At 38.7% G+C, this 12064-nt stretch overlaps 1 protein-coding gene across 1 annotated transcript in view; it reads left to right on the top strand.

The window, feature by feature from the left end:
* Positions 1 to 8567: 8567 nt before the first annotated feature.
* LOC136651305 (golgin subfamily A member 4-like) overlaps positions 8568 to 12064 on the top strand; it is a 102076-nt gene continuing 98579 nt past the window's right edge. The window contains exons 1-3 of the mRNA XM_066627574.1: positions 8568 to 8685; positions 8799 to 8921; positions 9281 to 9400. Of these exons, the coding sequence (XP_066483671.1) occupies positions 8568 to 8685; positions 8799 to 8921; positions 9281 to 9400 (361 nt within the window). The remainder of the gene's footprint in view (positions 8686 to 8798; positions 8922 to 9280; positions 9401 to 12064) is intronic.

Raw genomic sequence — 12064 nt, 5'->3', positions numbered from 1 at the left:
AAGTGCTGGAAAGTTGGATAGGATTGGGCCCTTACTGTGCTGCCAACTCACTTGGAGGAATTTGGGAAGCACTGGTTTAAATAGATACAATTTTGGAAGGTAGACAGATATCTCAACTGCTTGGTTTAGAAGGCTGAATTATCACAGATGCCTCTGGAGGGTAGGAATGATCCCAAATATTGGGGGAAATCAAGTATTTTTGCCTCAACATTAAAGATTTTCATGTTGAGAAGTCAGAATGGTGCATATTAAGCACCCATAACATGGAAGATATAACTTTAAATGACTCCCAAAGGAACTGTTCCTATGCATCAGATTGCCATTAGAATCAGCTGGATTTCTTTCCTTCTTACCATCACTCCTCACAAAACATTTTTATAGCACAATCCTATGCATGTCTACTCAGAAGTAAGCCCCATTGAGTTTAAGGGAACTTTCTCCTGGGTAAGTGCATATAGTTTTGCAGACATAGTGGCATAGTACATGGTGAACACATAATCATAACTTTCTATAGTCACTTGTGTCATGGGGGTTAATTTTAAAGCACTTTGTGACTACGTTGTGTAGATTGGCTCTAAGCTTCTTGAAGCATGTTCTGTTTTCACCTCTTCTGGTCAATATGTGTTGGAAAGATTTAAAGATTCTTTTCACTGATGCAATGCCAAACAGTCACAGACCTTTTAAAAGGGTTTGGAGGCTTTATTTCTACATTAGTTACACACAAGCCAATTGATTCAGTTTGGATACAAATGTTCACTCTTCATTTCCCATCCTGTTTCTCAAAGAACCACACCCAGAAAATCACATTAAATAATGTGAGATAAACAAGTTACCCATGTGACACTGTATGTCACTTCCACCTCCTTATTGGGCATATTATGACAGGTTTGGTGCATGGTCTCAGCTCTAATTAGGAGGTCATTCTGCCCTGCATCTCAAAATGTTCCTGGCCCACAACCTTGGTTATACAAGATCCTGGAATTGTCCCTTTGGGAAAGTTATGATCTACATGTTCTGCCAATCATGATCTCTTTAGGTCACTTTGACATAATGACCCCCCTATCCTGTTTTTTAAGGGGAACAACAGTCATTCTCTTGGCTCCATTTTCAGTTTTTCCCCTCAAACTAGAGAAGATAAGTTAACCCTCTAAAATCTCTATCAGTCCTCCGTTTTTTTCTTGGCCAAGATGGAACATCTTTGGCCACATTGCTATCTTAAGGTATAGCTGGTTGGGGATATGCATGTTTGTTTGAACCCCTTTGTTAGGCTTACTTTCTTTGTTATGTAGGTGCATTTGTTTCTTCATGTTATGTGACAGTGTGTATATGTTAGACTAAGCCACTTGGTTGAAGTCTTAACCACACCTTCTTGAGTGCATGCCTTATCAACAAAATAGGACTAACTTTTGAGTAGACATGGTTAGGACTGTGTTCTAGGTGATATTACGTATGATAGTAATAGACTAAAGATATATTTCAAAAATATATATATTTCACTGCATAAAGTGAAATATCCTTAGCAATTCAATATTCAATCTTTACTACTTGATCTAATTAGATCAATAGAATTTTTCTTTCATTTCTGTTAGTACTCTTACATTTTTTACTTCAATGATTGCAAAGAGCATCCGTGCCACCTTGTTTACTTTTCTATGGGCTGCTTTACTTGGCTTTGCAAACCCAAGCTAACTTAAATCCCTTCAGACTCAAGTAACCTTAAGATTATTGCCATTCTGTTTGCAGCTGACTTCATATGGCTGACACAATGCTCAATGCACATTGCAAACACTCTTTAAAAGAGTACTAATTTTGCAAAAGAATACTCCAGAAATGCAAATTCTATCTTTTAACATTTTCTTGAATTTAAATAATACTAAGGACAGACCACTTTATATTTGTGTATATTGTGCAATGTACAGTGCAATGTGTAAAGCTTATTGTAACAAGTTAGAATTCTGTTATCCTTAATCTGTTATCCTTAATATCCTTAACAGAATATCTTTGGAAATATGACAACTTATGAAAATGTTTTTCTTTTCTTTTCATGTAGAGATATCTTATAAGTGTAGTTTGACTTTATGAAAACTGGTCATCTTACTTTTCATGTTACATCCTACTATGTATGGTAGATAATCTAATTTGCATGATGTAGCACAGCATAGCACAAGTGTGATAAATCAGATAACTATTGAGGTTGTACACACTTAAACTAAATAGGGAATTCTTTGAAAAGTATTTCTTAAGAGCTTTTTAAGAAGAGACATTTTAACTATAGTGTAGTGTTTTCTTGGATTTTAGCACCTCCTTCAGCTGGGTGCTTTTTGCAATAAGTTACCCATTTTTATATACTTATTAGCTTATTCCTCTCCTCATTGTTCTTTTGACTGATATGAAACAAAACAAAACAAAACAATAAACAGTTTTTTTTACACTTCAGACACCCCATATACAACTTAACCCTTTTCACATTTTGCACACACAATAACAAAACAATAACATCACAAAACATAATACAAATTAAACATAAATAAAACACATCATAAGACATCACATCACTACAGAGACTACAAACACTTCTACAGTTTGCAATCATCAAGAAAAGGGTCCCTCATAAGACATCATAAGGGTTCATCCATAAGACATCAAACATCTTAATAGTCCTCTCCAAATAAAGTCATAAATAAAGGTCCTTTTATTTAATCCATTCCACTCTTTGACTATGTCTGCAGAAGATAGTTTATACACAATCCCATCAGTTTTGTTTTGGTTTAATCATCATCTGCTTTGGTTTTCCAAGTGGAAAGCTCTCAAGCTTTTGTGATTATTCTCCACAAACACTTGCAGACTCTGTTGTTTCACAACTCAAAACTTTTTTTTTTACTACTACATTCTTGTTAGAACCTGTAAAATAGTAAGCTCTAAAGCAATACATGTTAGCAATGAAAGATTCATTGTAAATAGTATAATGGTCAGAAGACAGAAAGCTTCATTTTTCATTCATTCATTCATTAAGAACTTTCAAAAAGTTTCATTTTTTTTAAAAAAATACTATAATATCTTTATCTATTCCATTCCAATTTAGACTCACATACAAAGGAAACACATTTTTCCTTTCCTCTGAGTAATATCTTGGCATATTCCTCAGAATTGGCTAACTTCCCAGAAACTTTTGGCAACAGAACTTAGTTCTGTTACTTTATGCTGGCCGTGGCAGCATACGGTTGTTCACACACACATTTATGATTTTCTTCAAGTTACAAGTCTTTAAGACAAATATAAAGAACATACATTACAATAAGACTGTTTAAGACAGATACCTATCTAACTGGTCCTCCTCGCAATTTTCTTCTGAATCTTCAGGTAATCTCAGGTAATCCTATCTAGGTGCTTATTTTATTTACACCTGCTCTATCTACATCTGTTCTATCTAAAGTCTATAACTGCAAGGTACTAACAATTAAATTTTACTTCAATTAGTTCAAGACAAGAGTTGAAAACTGGGTCTTGCATTAAAGCTTCTTCAGTATTGTAAGCATACAAATATTAGAACTTATCAGAGATAGGAATACAAGAATACAGTAACTTCAAAACAAACTCACCCAGATTTGTTCTTTTTGTACTTGTGTACCTTTGTTGATTTGTACTTTTGTTTGTAATAATTATCATTTACTGGAACTTACTGACTTTCTTCTTTTGTTGCAATATTTTAAGAAATATTTACTCAAATTTCTTTGTTCTTGCATTGGCAAATCACCTTCTTAATTAAACATATAACATATAACACATATTATCTTAACATACTATTATAAAGGAAACAAAAGAAAACACATCAAAATGAATTAATCACTTCATCTGTTACTTAATTAACTCGGTGTTTTTTTCCTTTAGAATACAAACTTTTAATGGTGTTGTTCCTGAAAGCTAAACTTGTAAACTGAAATTATAAGTTTCCTTTTCTATTAATAACACAACAAAACAAATTATTAATTTATATATATGCTAGGGAGAGAAAAGAAACACTAATTACTGTATGTCAACTTCAGTTTTCAAAAGGACTCTGAAGGTCAAGCCCTTTCTGTTGTTAGAAGCTTATTTTGACTATTCAACAGATTCTGGTTTATACAGAATTAGATGAGACTCATCCTGGCCCTCTTGTAGGCACTCCTAATGGAGGGAATATATTTCTATTTCGAAGAAGAAGAAGAAAGGGTAAAGGGAACATTGTAATTAACACTGTTTTTAATACCACAAGCTGCTATTAGTTGTAAATTTACACTGAGTATTCTTTCACAATCATTTTGCTGATTATGAACATTTCTTAATGTTAACTTGATTTGTATACTTACTCTTTTAACCTTTTTAGTCATATTGTAAACATATGTTGTTTTTACATTTAACTTTCTTTAAAACATAACAAGGAAATTCTCAAGGGAACATCACTATTACATCCAATTATTGAGGGTAAACAGGGTGATCAAGCCAGTTTATCCTCAATTCAAATTTACAATTGGATGTGCTCCCTAATAATTTCCTCTAGTTAGCTTTACACACACACACACACACACACACACACACACTTTATTTATTGTTGTGCATTCCTAGCCAAGGTGAATTTGATAGAAATCACCAAGCATATACAACATATACAGAACTTAGGAAAGTGGTGCAGCCTGCTATCTGTGCCAACTATCCTATTTAAATAATTTTAAGGAAAATGAAAACATTATTTTACTTGAAAGTAAAATTCTTTTAAACAACTCTTGGTTTAACTTAGCACTCAAGCTAAAATCAAATACTTTTTAACTCTCACTCTCTCTCAACACTAAGCAATGGCTGGACAATAACTTGTGACCGCATTTCTGGGACTGCAGCCCACTAGCTGCAGGCAGAATGCCTAGAAGTTACCACATTCTGCTTGGAATGTTACATTACAATTTCAGAAAGAAAATACTGAGTAACACAACAGAAAATAACAATATATAAAGATCTATTTATGCTTTGAAATGTATTTATGGAGTTCAATACAGTTTTTTAATACTAATATTTAGCATACTAATATAAACAGACTAACATAGGACAGAAACATGACGAGCTTATCACCTCCTTCCAAAGGTGGATTTTGCTACAATCAATGAATTCACAGTCACTTCGGAAGTACTATTTTCTAAAAATAGTAACTAAAGTTAGTTCAATACAGTTCTGCCGTCAGCCCCAACAACTGCAGCCAAAATGGGCCTCCCCTCCTTTGAAGGGTGCGCACTGAAACCCAAGTGGCAGCAACTAAAAGCTGACCACTTTCTCTATTCGGAAGTGCTAATTTGTAAAAATAATTACTGTGAGGGAAGATAATTTGATGAAGAATAGCTCATGTTATTATTTTAGCTGCTTCTAATCTGTCTAGGGTTACTCCCCAAATTTCTTTTATTCAAAATCAAGCCATTTGATTTCTGGCTCAATCTGAACAAAGAGGAAATACTGCAGCATTTTATCATATTAACTTTCACACTTAACACATTTGTCCATGGACACACTACAAACATCCCACAGTTAGCAATCAACTGCATTTACTCATACACTTATACACAGATAGTATATTTTACATTAAACATGCTTTAATTTCACTTACTTACTACTTAAAATTATGAGGTTTCCAACAACTAAAAGCACATTTACATTACAAAATCTTACCTTTCCTCTCTTCAGATGCCAAGGTAACACTTCAGGTACTAACTTTTGTTGGATCTCATCAACAATGGGCAAAACATTTTCTTATGTCCACGTTGTTGGCATAACCAACATACATAATTAAATCCTTCTATTTCTTGCCTTACCTTATTCGGTTTTGCTACTACCATGGCTGTGAAAAAAACTTGTTTCTTTAGCTCTTTCTCCTTAACTTTTTGCTTTTTATTTTATTCTTCCCAAATCCTTAATGCAATTTTCTCTACATCTGCTTGACTCATGCAAGTACATCTCTCACTTCTTTCTTGAGGAAACCTGGTTTGCTCATCCTTACCTTGTTCCATGTTGCGACTAACTGATTCACTATTTTTTTTTAAACAGCACACGAAATCACACAGCACCATTGTAAAAATTCAAAAATCAAAACTCTTTGACTAGAGCTCAAAGAGCAGTCTCTGACAACTAGCTCAGACAGAAAGCACAGATTCACATTAAGCAGATAGTTCTGGGACAACTGCCAAACTGCTAGCCTAACTTCTAGAAAACAGAAACAATGCTTGATTAACAAAGCAAGTTTTCTCCTCTGCTCTAACTGGACTACCCTGATTTCTCAGATTAGGAATTCAGAGGCTTCTTTGTACACACTTACTTTTTCTGCCTTTTTTTCCCCCTAAAAGACAGGGAGCAGCAATAAATCCTGAAGGATACTATTGCAGAATTTCTCTTTCTAACACTCCTTACAGGTTATTCTTGTCTGCTGAGAAACAAGGGGTTTAATTTTCCAGACAATAGAATATTCAACCTGTAAACAACTCAGAAACTGGGACACAACCCAGAAACTGGTAGGAAACTGTTTCCCAGAAGTTCACAGCCGACCTGGCACTAAGTCAGTGTAACTGTACAGTGTAACTGTAAATGTAACAACTGAATTGCAACTGTCCATCTGTGAAGGCCAAATTTTCATTGTGTAAATATAAATGAGTAGTGCATAATAGTGGCTTGTTCACATAGTACAGTAGGTAACACAAGTGCATTGTTTCTAGTGTTGAATCAAGATTCTTGGCTTTTTCTAGAACAGAAAATTAATCAGTTGTCAGAAAAAAGAAGTCAATTGCTTGCAAGCTTGGATTTAAATATGAAAAATTTGCAACAAGCCCAGGCACTTGCTGCTACCGATCCATCCGAATTGAATGGTAAGTACAGAACTGTCATTTATGTGTTTAAGAAATGTCTGCTAAATCTTCACCTTGCTGAAGCAAATGCCCATGGTATCTTCTCTTTATTTAGCATACTGGGGGACCCTGTATTAAAGAATCTCATGTTTGTGGTTATGTGCAGATCAGGTCTGCGGAGCCCTCTGCATGCCACCTGCACTTGCCCCATCCAAAGGTGAGGGAAGCAGAGCTCTCTTTGCCTCTGGATAGGGGGTATTCTCTGGTATCCGTGGTGTCACTTAATAGCGGAGTGTTCCAGAATGGAACCTGTTTGGATAATGGGGTATCCCTGTACATTGGTCACATATAGCATCTTTTCTTCTGGTCCAAATCAAAGACTGTGACTTTTATTCAGTTATTCTATTTAAAATATTTTTATCCCTCTTTCCTCCCATAATGGGGCAGCAAAGTCAGCTTACAGAAGACATAAAATACAATAATTATGAGGCATAAACAATGAAAAGCAGCACAAACAAAATAGTATTGATAAAATCCAGTGACAGAAAACAACTGCACATTAAAATGTATACAAAGCACCATTGAGAACAGAAAATGCAGACCATATACAAAAGAAAAAACACCACCACCTTAAATAAAAAATGAACAAAAATTATGGTCTTACGAACTTAGCTTTTTGGTTGTCCCAGAATGGAGTTGTCAGACTTTCATATTTCTTATTCCCTGTATCAAGCAATCACCATTCTAACTTTCACATCAGATCCAAGAATTTTAGGTCAAATAACATCTACCAAGGGATGTCTAAACTTGAGAATTCTACAGTATTCAGGTCTCAGTGTGAATTGCTAGTCATTCTGACAAATCCTACATTCCTAGCAGTAGAAAGCTCATTCGATCAATCTATTTTAGAGTATGCCCTTTTATCCCAAAACACCACTCAGAACAATAACAGTTGTGGGGTTCCAATCTAGTTCCACTGAAATCAGAAGTGCTTGGACGATGCAACAGAGGAAAGCTCACATCAACTTTTTAGTGCTGTTTGCCCTCTTCAGAGTGCTCTTTTGTACATCTTTGAATGTCATGTAGTACATATTCTAATAGACAATACAATAGCCACAGATTACATAAACAAATAAATGGCCTAGTATCAAAACTTTTTTTTGTTTTCTGCACATTCAAAATCATCCAAATTGTTGTTCATCAAGCAAGTAAATCCAGCAATGGTAAGGTGTATGACAGGCGCGGTCAACCTCATTTAACATAGGAGCCATACAATAAACTTTAGATGTTTGAGAGTCACAATATTTAAGAAGCATTTAAATTCTTAAATATTTTTACGCATGATGAAATGGTTTATAGCCCAATCCTGAGCTACCCAGAGCTGCGGGACCCAGCAGTTCCACAAAGGGCTCCCGCTGGGTCCAAAGCCTTCCGCGCTACCACAGGAGGCTCCTAGGAAGAAGGGGACATTCCTCCCCTTCCTCCGGGTAAGGGAAGTAGCCCCACAATGGGGCTACTCACTTTAGCGGTGACGGTTTGGTCGCTGCTAAAGTGAAGGCACTCATGTAGGGCAAGCAGCCCTGCCCGAGTGCCTTGGATCCTGCAGAGCTCAGCTCCACAGATCCGCCTCTCCCCCACCCCCTGACGCACCTCCCCCACACCCCCGGACACACCTCCCCCCTCCCCTGAACGCCTCCCCCCATGCCCCCGACCATGCCTCCATTTCCCGTTCTGCAACCCGGTGGTCATAGAAACCTGCGGAACAAAGGTGCCTGCCGCGTGCTGGTTCAGTGCCCGCCGGAGCTGAACCAGCTTCGTCAGGAGCCCGGCGGTAAGCCCCGCAAACGTGCCTTATAGCATGACCAGATAAACACATACATATGTTTTATGTTGAAGTGTTATTTAAAAGCCATTGTTTGCATTAAAATGTTACTCTTTCTACAGAGAACAAAGTAAAGGAATTGCTGCAACAAAGAGAACTGGTAGTTACAAAACTAGAGGCAAATCTGCAGGATCTGCAAAGTGCAAAAGCTCTTGAAGCCACCTTAGCAGAAAAAGACAAGCATGGTAATTTCTTCTCCCCTTACCTTCCCTGCAGAGTGTTGATAATGGCATAGTATATAGTGAACTTACAGAGATAAGCATCTCTTTGTAGAGACACTGGTGTCATGGAGATTAATTTTGAAGCACTTTGTAGTCATGTTGTGTAGAATGGCTCTAAGCATCTTGAAGCATATTCTGTTTTGGCCTCCTCTGGACATTAGGTAAATGTAACAGAACAGAATTGCAAGTGTCCGTCTGTGAAGACCAAATTTTCATTTTGTAACTATAAAAACGTAGTACATAATAGTGGTTAGTTCACATTGCACAGCAGTTAAAACAAGTGCATTTTTTCTAGTGTTGACTCAAAATTTTTGGTTTTTTAGAGAGGAAACTTAATCAGTTGTCAGAAGAAAGAAAGAAATTGCTTGCAAACTTGGATGTAAATTTGAAAAATTTGCAACAAGCCCAGGCCCTTGCAGCTACCGAGCCATCTGAAATGAATGGTAAGTCCAATACTGTCATTTATCTGTTTAAAAAATGTCTACTAAATCTGCACATTGCTGAAGCAAATGCCCCAGGTATCTTCTCTTTATTTAGCGTACTGGGGGACCCTGTATTAAAGAATCTCATGTCCGTGGTTTCAGTTATGCACAGCTCAGGTCCGTGGAGCCCTGTGTGTATGCCACCTGTGCGTGCCACCTGTGCATGGCCTTGAGATCTTACCCTCTGGTTATCCCAGAATTAAAGGGTCAGCCCATATGGTTTCTTATTACAGATTTCCAGGTATCACCTGCACGTCAGATTCAGGAATTTTAGGTCAAATAGCATCTTCCAAGGCAGTCCTCTTATTGGCATATCTAAACTTGAGGCTTCGACACAGATGGTTTTTCTTAGTATTGCAGCCTGATGTGCATTTTGAATGTGAACTGCTGTCATTCTGACTAAATCCTACATTCCCAGCAATGGAGTCCAGTCAACCCCTTTGAGAATAAGCTTTTTTATTCCAACAGACCATTCAGAACAATTACTGTTGATGTGAAGTTCCAGTCTAGCTCCATTGAAATCAGTAGTGCTTAAGAACATAAGAACAGCCCCACTGGATCAGGCCATAGGCCCATCTAGTCCAGCTTCCTGTATCTCACAGCGGCCCACCAAATGCCCCAGGGAGCACACCAGATAACAAAAGACCTCATCCTGGTGCCCTCCCTTGCATCTGGCATTCTGACATAGCCCGTTTCTAAAATCAGGAGGTTGTACATACACATCATGGCTTGTAACCAGTAATGGATTTTTCCTCCAGAAACTTGTCCAATCCCCTTTTAAAGGCGTCTAGGCTAGACGCCAGCACCACATCCTGTGGCAAGGAGTTCCACAGACCAACCACACGCTGAGTAAAGAAATATTTTCTTTTGTCTGTTCTAACTCTCCCAACACTCAATTTCAGTAGATGTCCCCTGGTTCTGGTGTTATGTGAGAGTGTAAAGAGCATCTCTCTATCCACTCTTTCCTTCCTGTGCATAATTTTATATGTCTCAATCATGTCCCCCCGAGGCACCTCTTTTCTAGGCTGAAGAGGCCGAAATGCCGTAGCCTTTCCTCATAAGGAAGGTGCCCCAGCCCAGTAATCATCTTAGTCACTCTCTTTTGCATCTTTTCCATTTCCACTATGTCTTTTTTGAGATGCGGCGACCAGAACTGGACACAATACTCCAGGTGTGGCCTTACCATCGATTTGTACAACGGCATTATAATATTAGCAGTTTTGTTCTCAATACCTTTTCTAATGATCCCAAGCATAGAATTGGCGTTCTTCACTGCCGCCTCACACGGTCCCTCACCAAAGGCTACTGAAAAAACTCCACAGTCAGGGAATTAGAGGACAGGTCAGGGAATTAGAGGACAGGATTGAGAACTGGTTGGAGGCCAGGAAACAGAGAGTGGGTGTAAATGGGCAATTTTCACAATGGAGAGAGGTGAAAAGCGGTGTGCCCCAAGGATCTGTCCTGGGACCGGTGCTTTTCAACCTCTTCATAAATGACCTGGAGACAGGGTTGAGGTAGGGTCGATGGTAAGGCCACACCTGGAGTATTGTATCCAGTTCTGGTCGCCGCATCTCAAAAAAGACATAGTGGAAATGGAAAAGGTGCAAAAGAGAGCGACTAAGATGATTACGGGGCTGGGGCACCTTCCTTATGAGGAAAGGCTACGGCGTTTGGGCCTCTTCACCCTAGAAAAGAGACGCTTGAGGGGGGACATGATTGAGACATACAAAATTATGCAGGGGATGGACAGAGTGGATAGGGAGATGCTCTTTACACTCTCACATAATACCAGAACCAGGGGACATCCACTAAAATTGAGTGTTGGGCGGGTTAGGACAGACAAAAGAAAATATTTCTTTACTCAGCGCGTGGTCGGTCTGTGGAACTCCTTGCCACAGGATGTGGTGCTGGCGTCTAGCCTAGACGCCTTTAAAAGGGGATTGGACAAGTTTCTGGAGGAAAAATCCATTATGGGGTACAAGCCATGATGTGTATGCGCAACCTCCTGATTTTAGGAATGGGTTAAGTCAGAATGCCAGATGTAGGGGAGGGCACCAGGATGAGGTCTCTTGTTATCTGGTGTGCTCCCTGGGGCATTTGGTGGGCCGCTGTGAGATACAGGAAGCTGGACCAGATGGGCCTATGGCCTGATCCAGTGGGGCTGTTCTTATGTTCTTATGTTCTTATGGGTTGACACTTTCATCAAGCTGTCCACCACCACCCCAAGATCTCTCTCCTGATCTGTCACAGACAGCTCAGAACCCATCAGCCTATATGTGAAGTTTTGATTTTTTGCCCCAATGTGCATGACTTTACACTTACTGACATTGAAGCGCATCTGCCATTTTGCTGCCCGTTCTGCCAGTCTGGAGAGATCCTTCTTGAGCTCCTCACAATCACTTCTGGTCTTCACCACTCAGAAAGGTTTGGTGTCGTCTGCAAACTTAGCCACTTCGCTGCTCAACCCTGTCTTAAGGTCATTTACGAGGTTGAAGAGCACTGGTCCCAGGACAGATCCTTGGGGCACACTGCTTTTCATTTCTCTCCATTGTGAAAATTGCCCATTGACACCCACTCTCTGTTTCCTGGTCTTCAGCCAGTTCTCAATCCAGGAGAGGACCTGTC

This window comes from Tiliqua scincoides, chromosome 5 (genome assembly GCF_035046505.1).
Source record: "Tiliqua scincoides isolate rTilSci1 chromosome 5, rTilSci1.hap2, whole genome shotgun sequence".
Classification (NCBI taxonomy): domain Eukaryota; kingdom Metazoa; phylum Chordata; class Lepidosauria; order Squamata; family Scincidae; genus Tiliqua; species Tiliqua scincoides.
The sequence above is the reverse complement of the archived record's forward strand: the minus strand, read 5'-3'. Positions and strand labels throughout refer to the sequence as shown.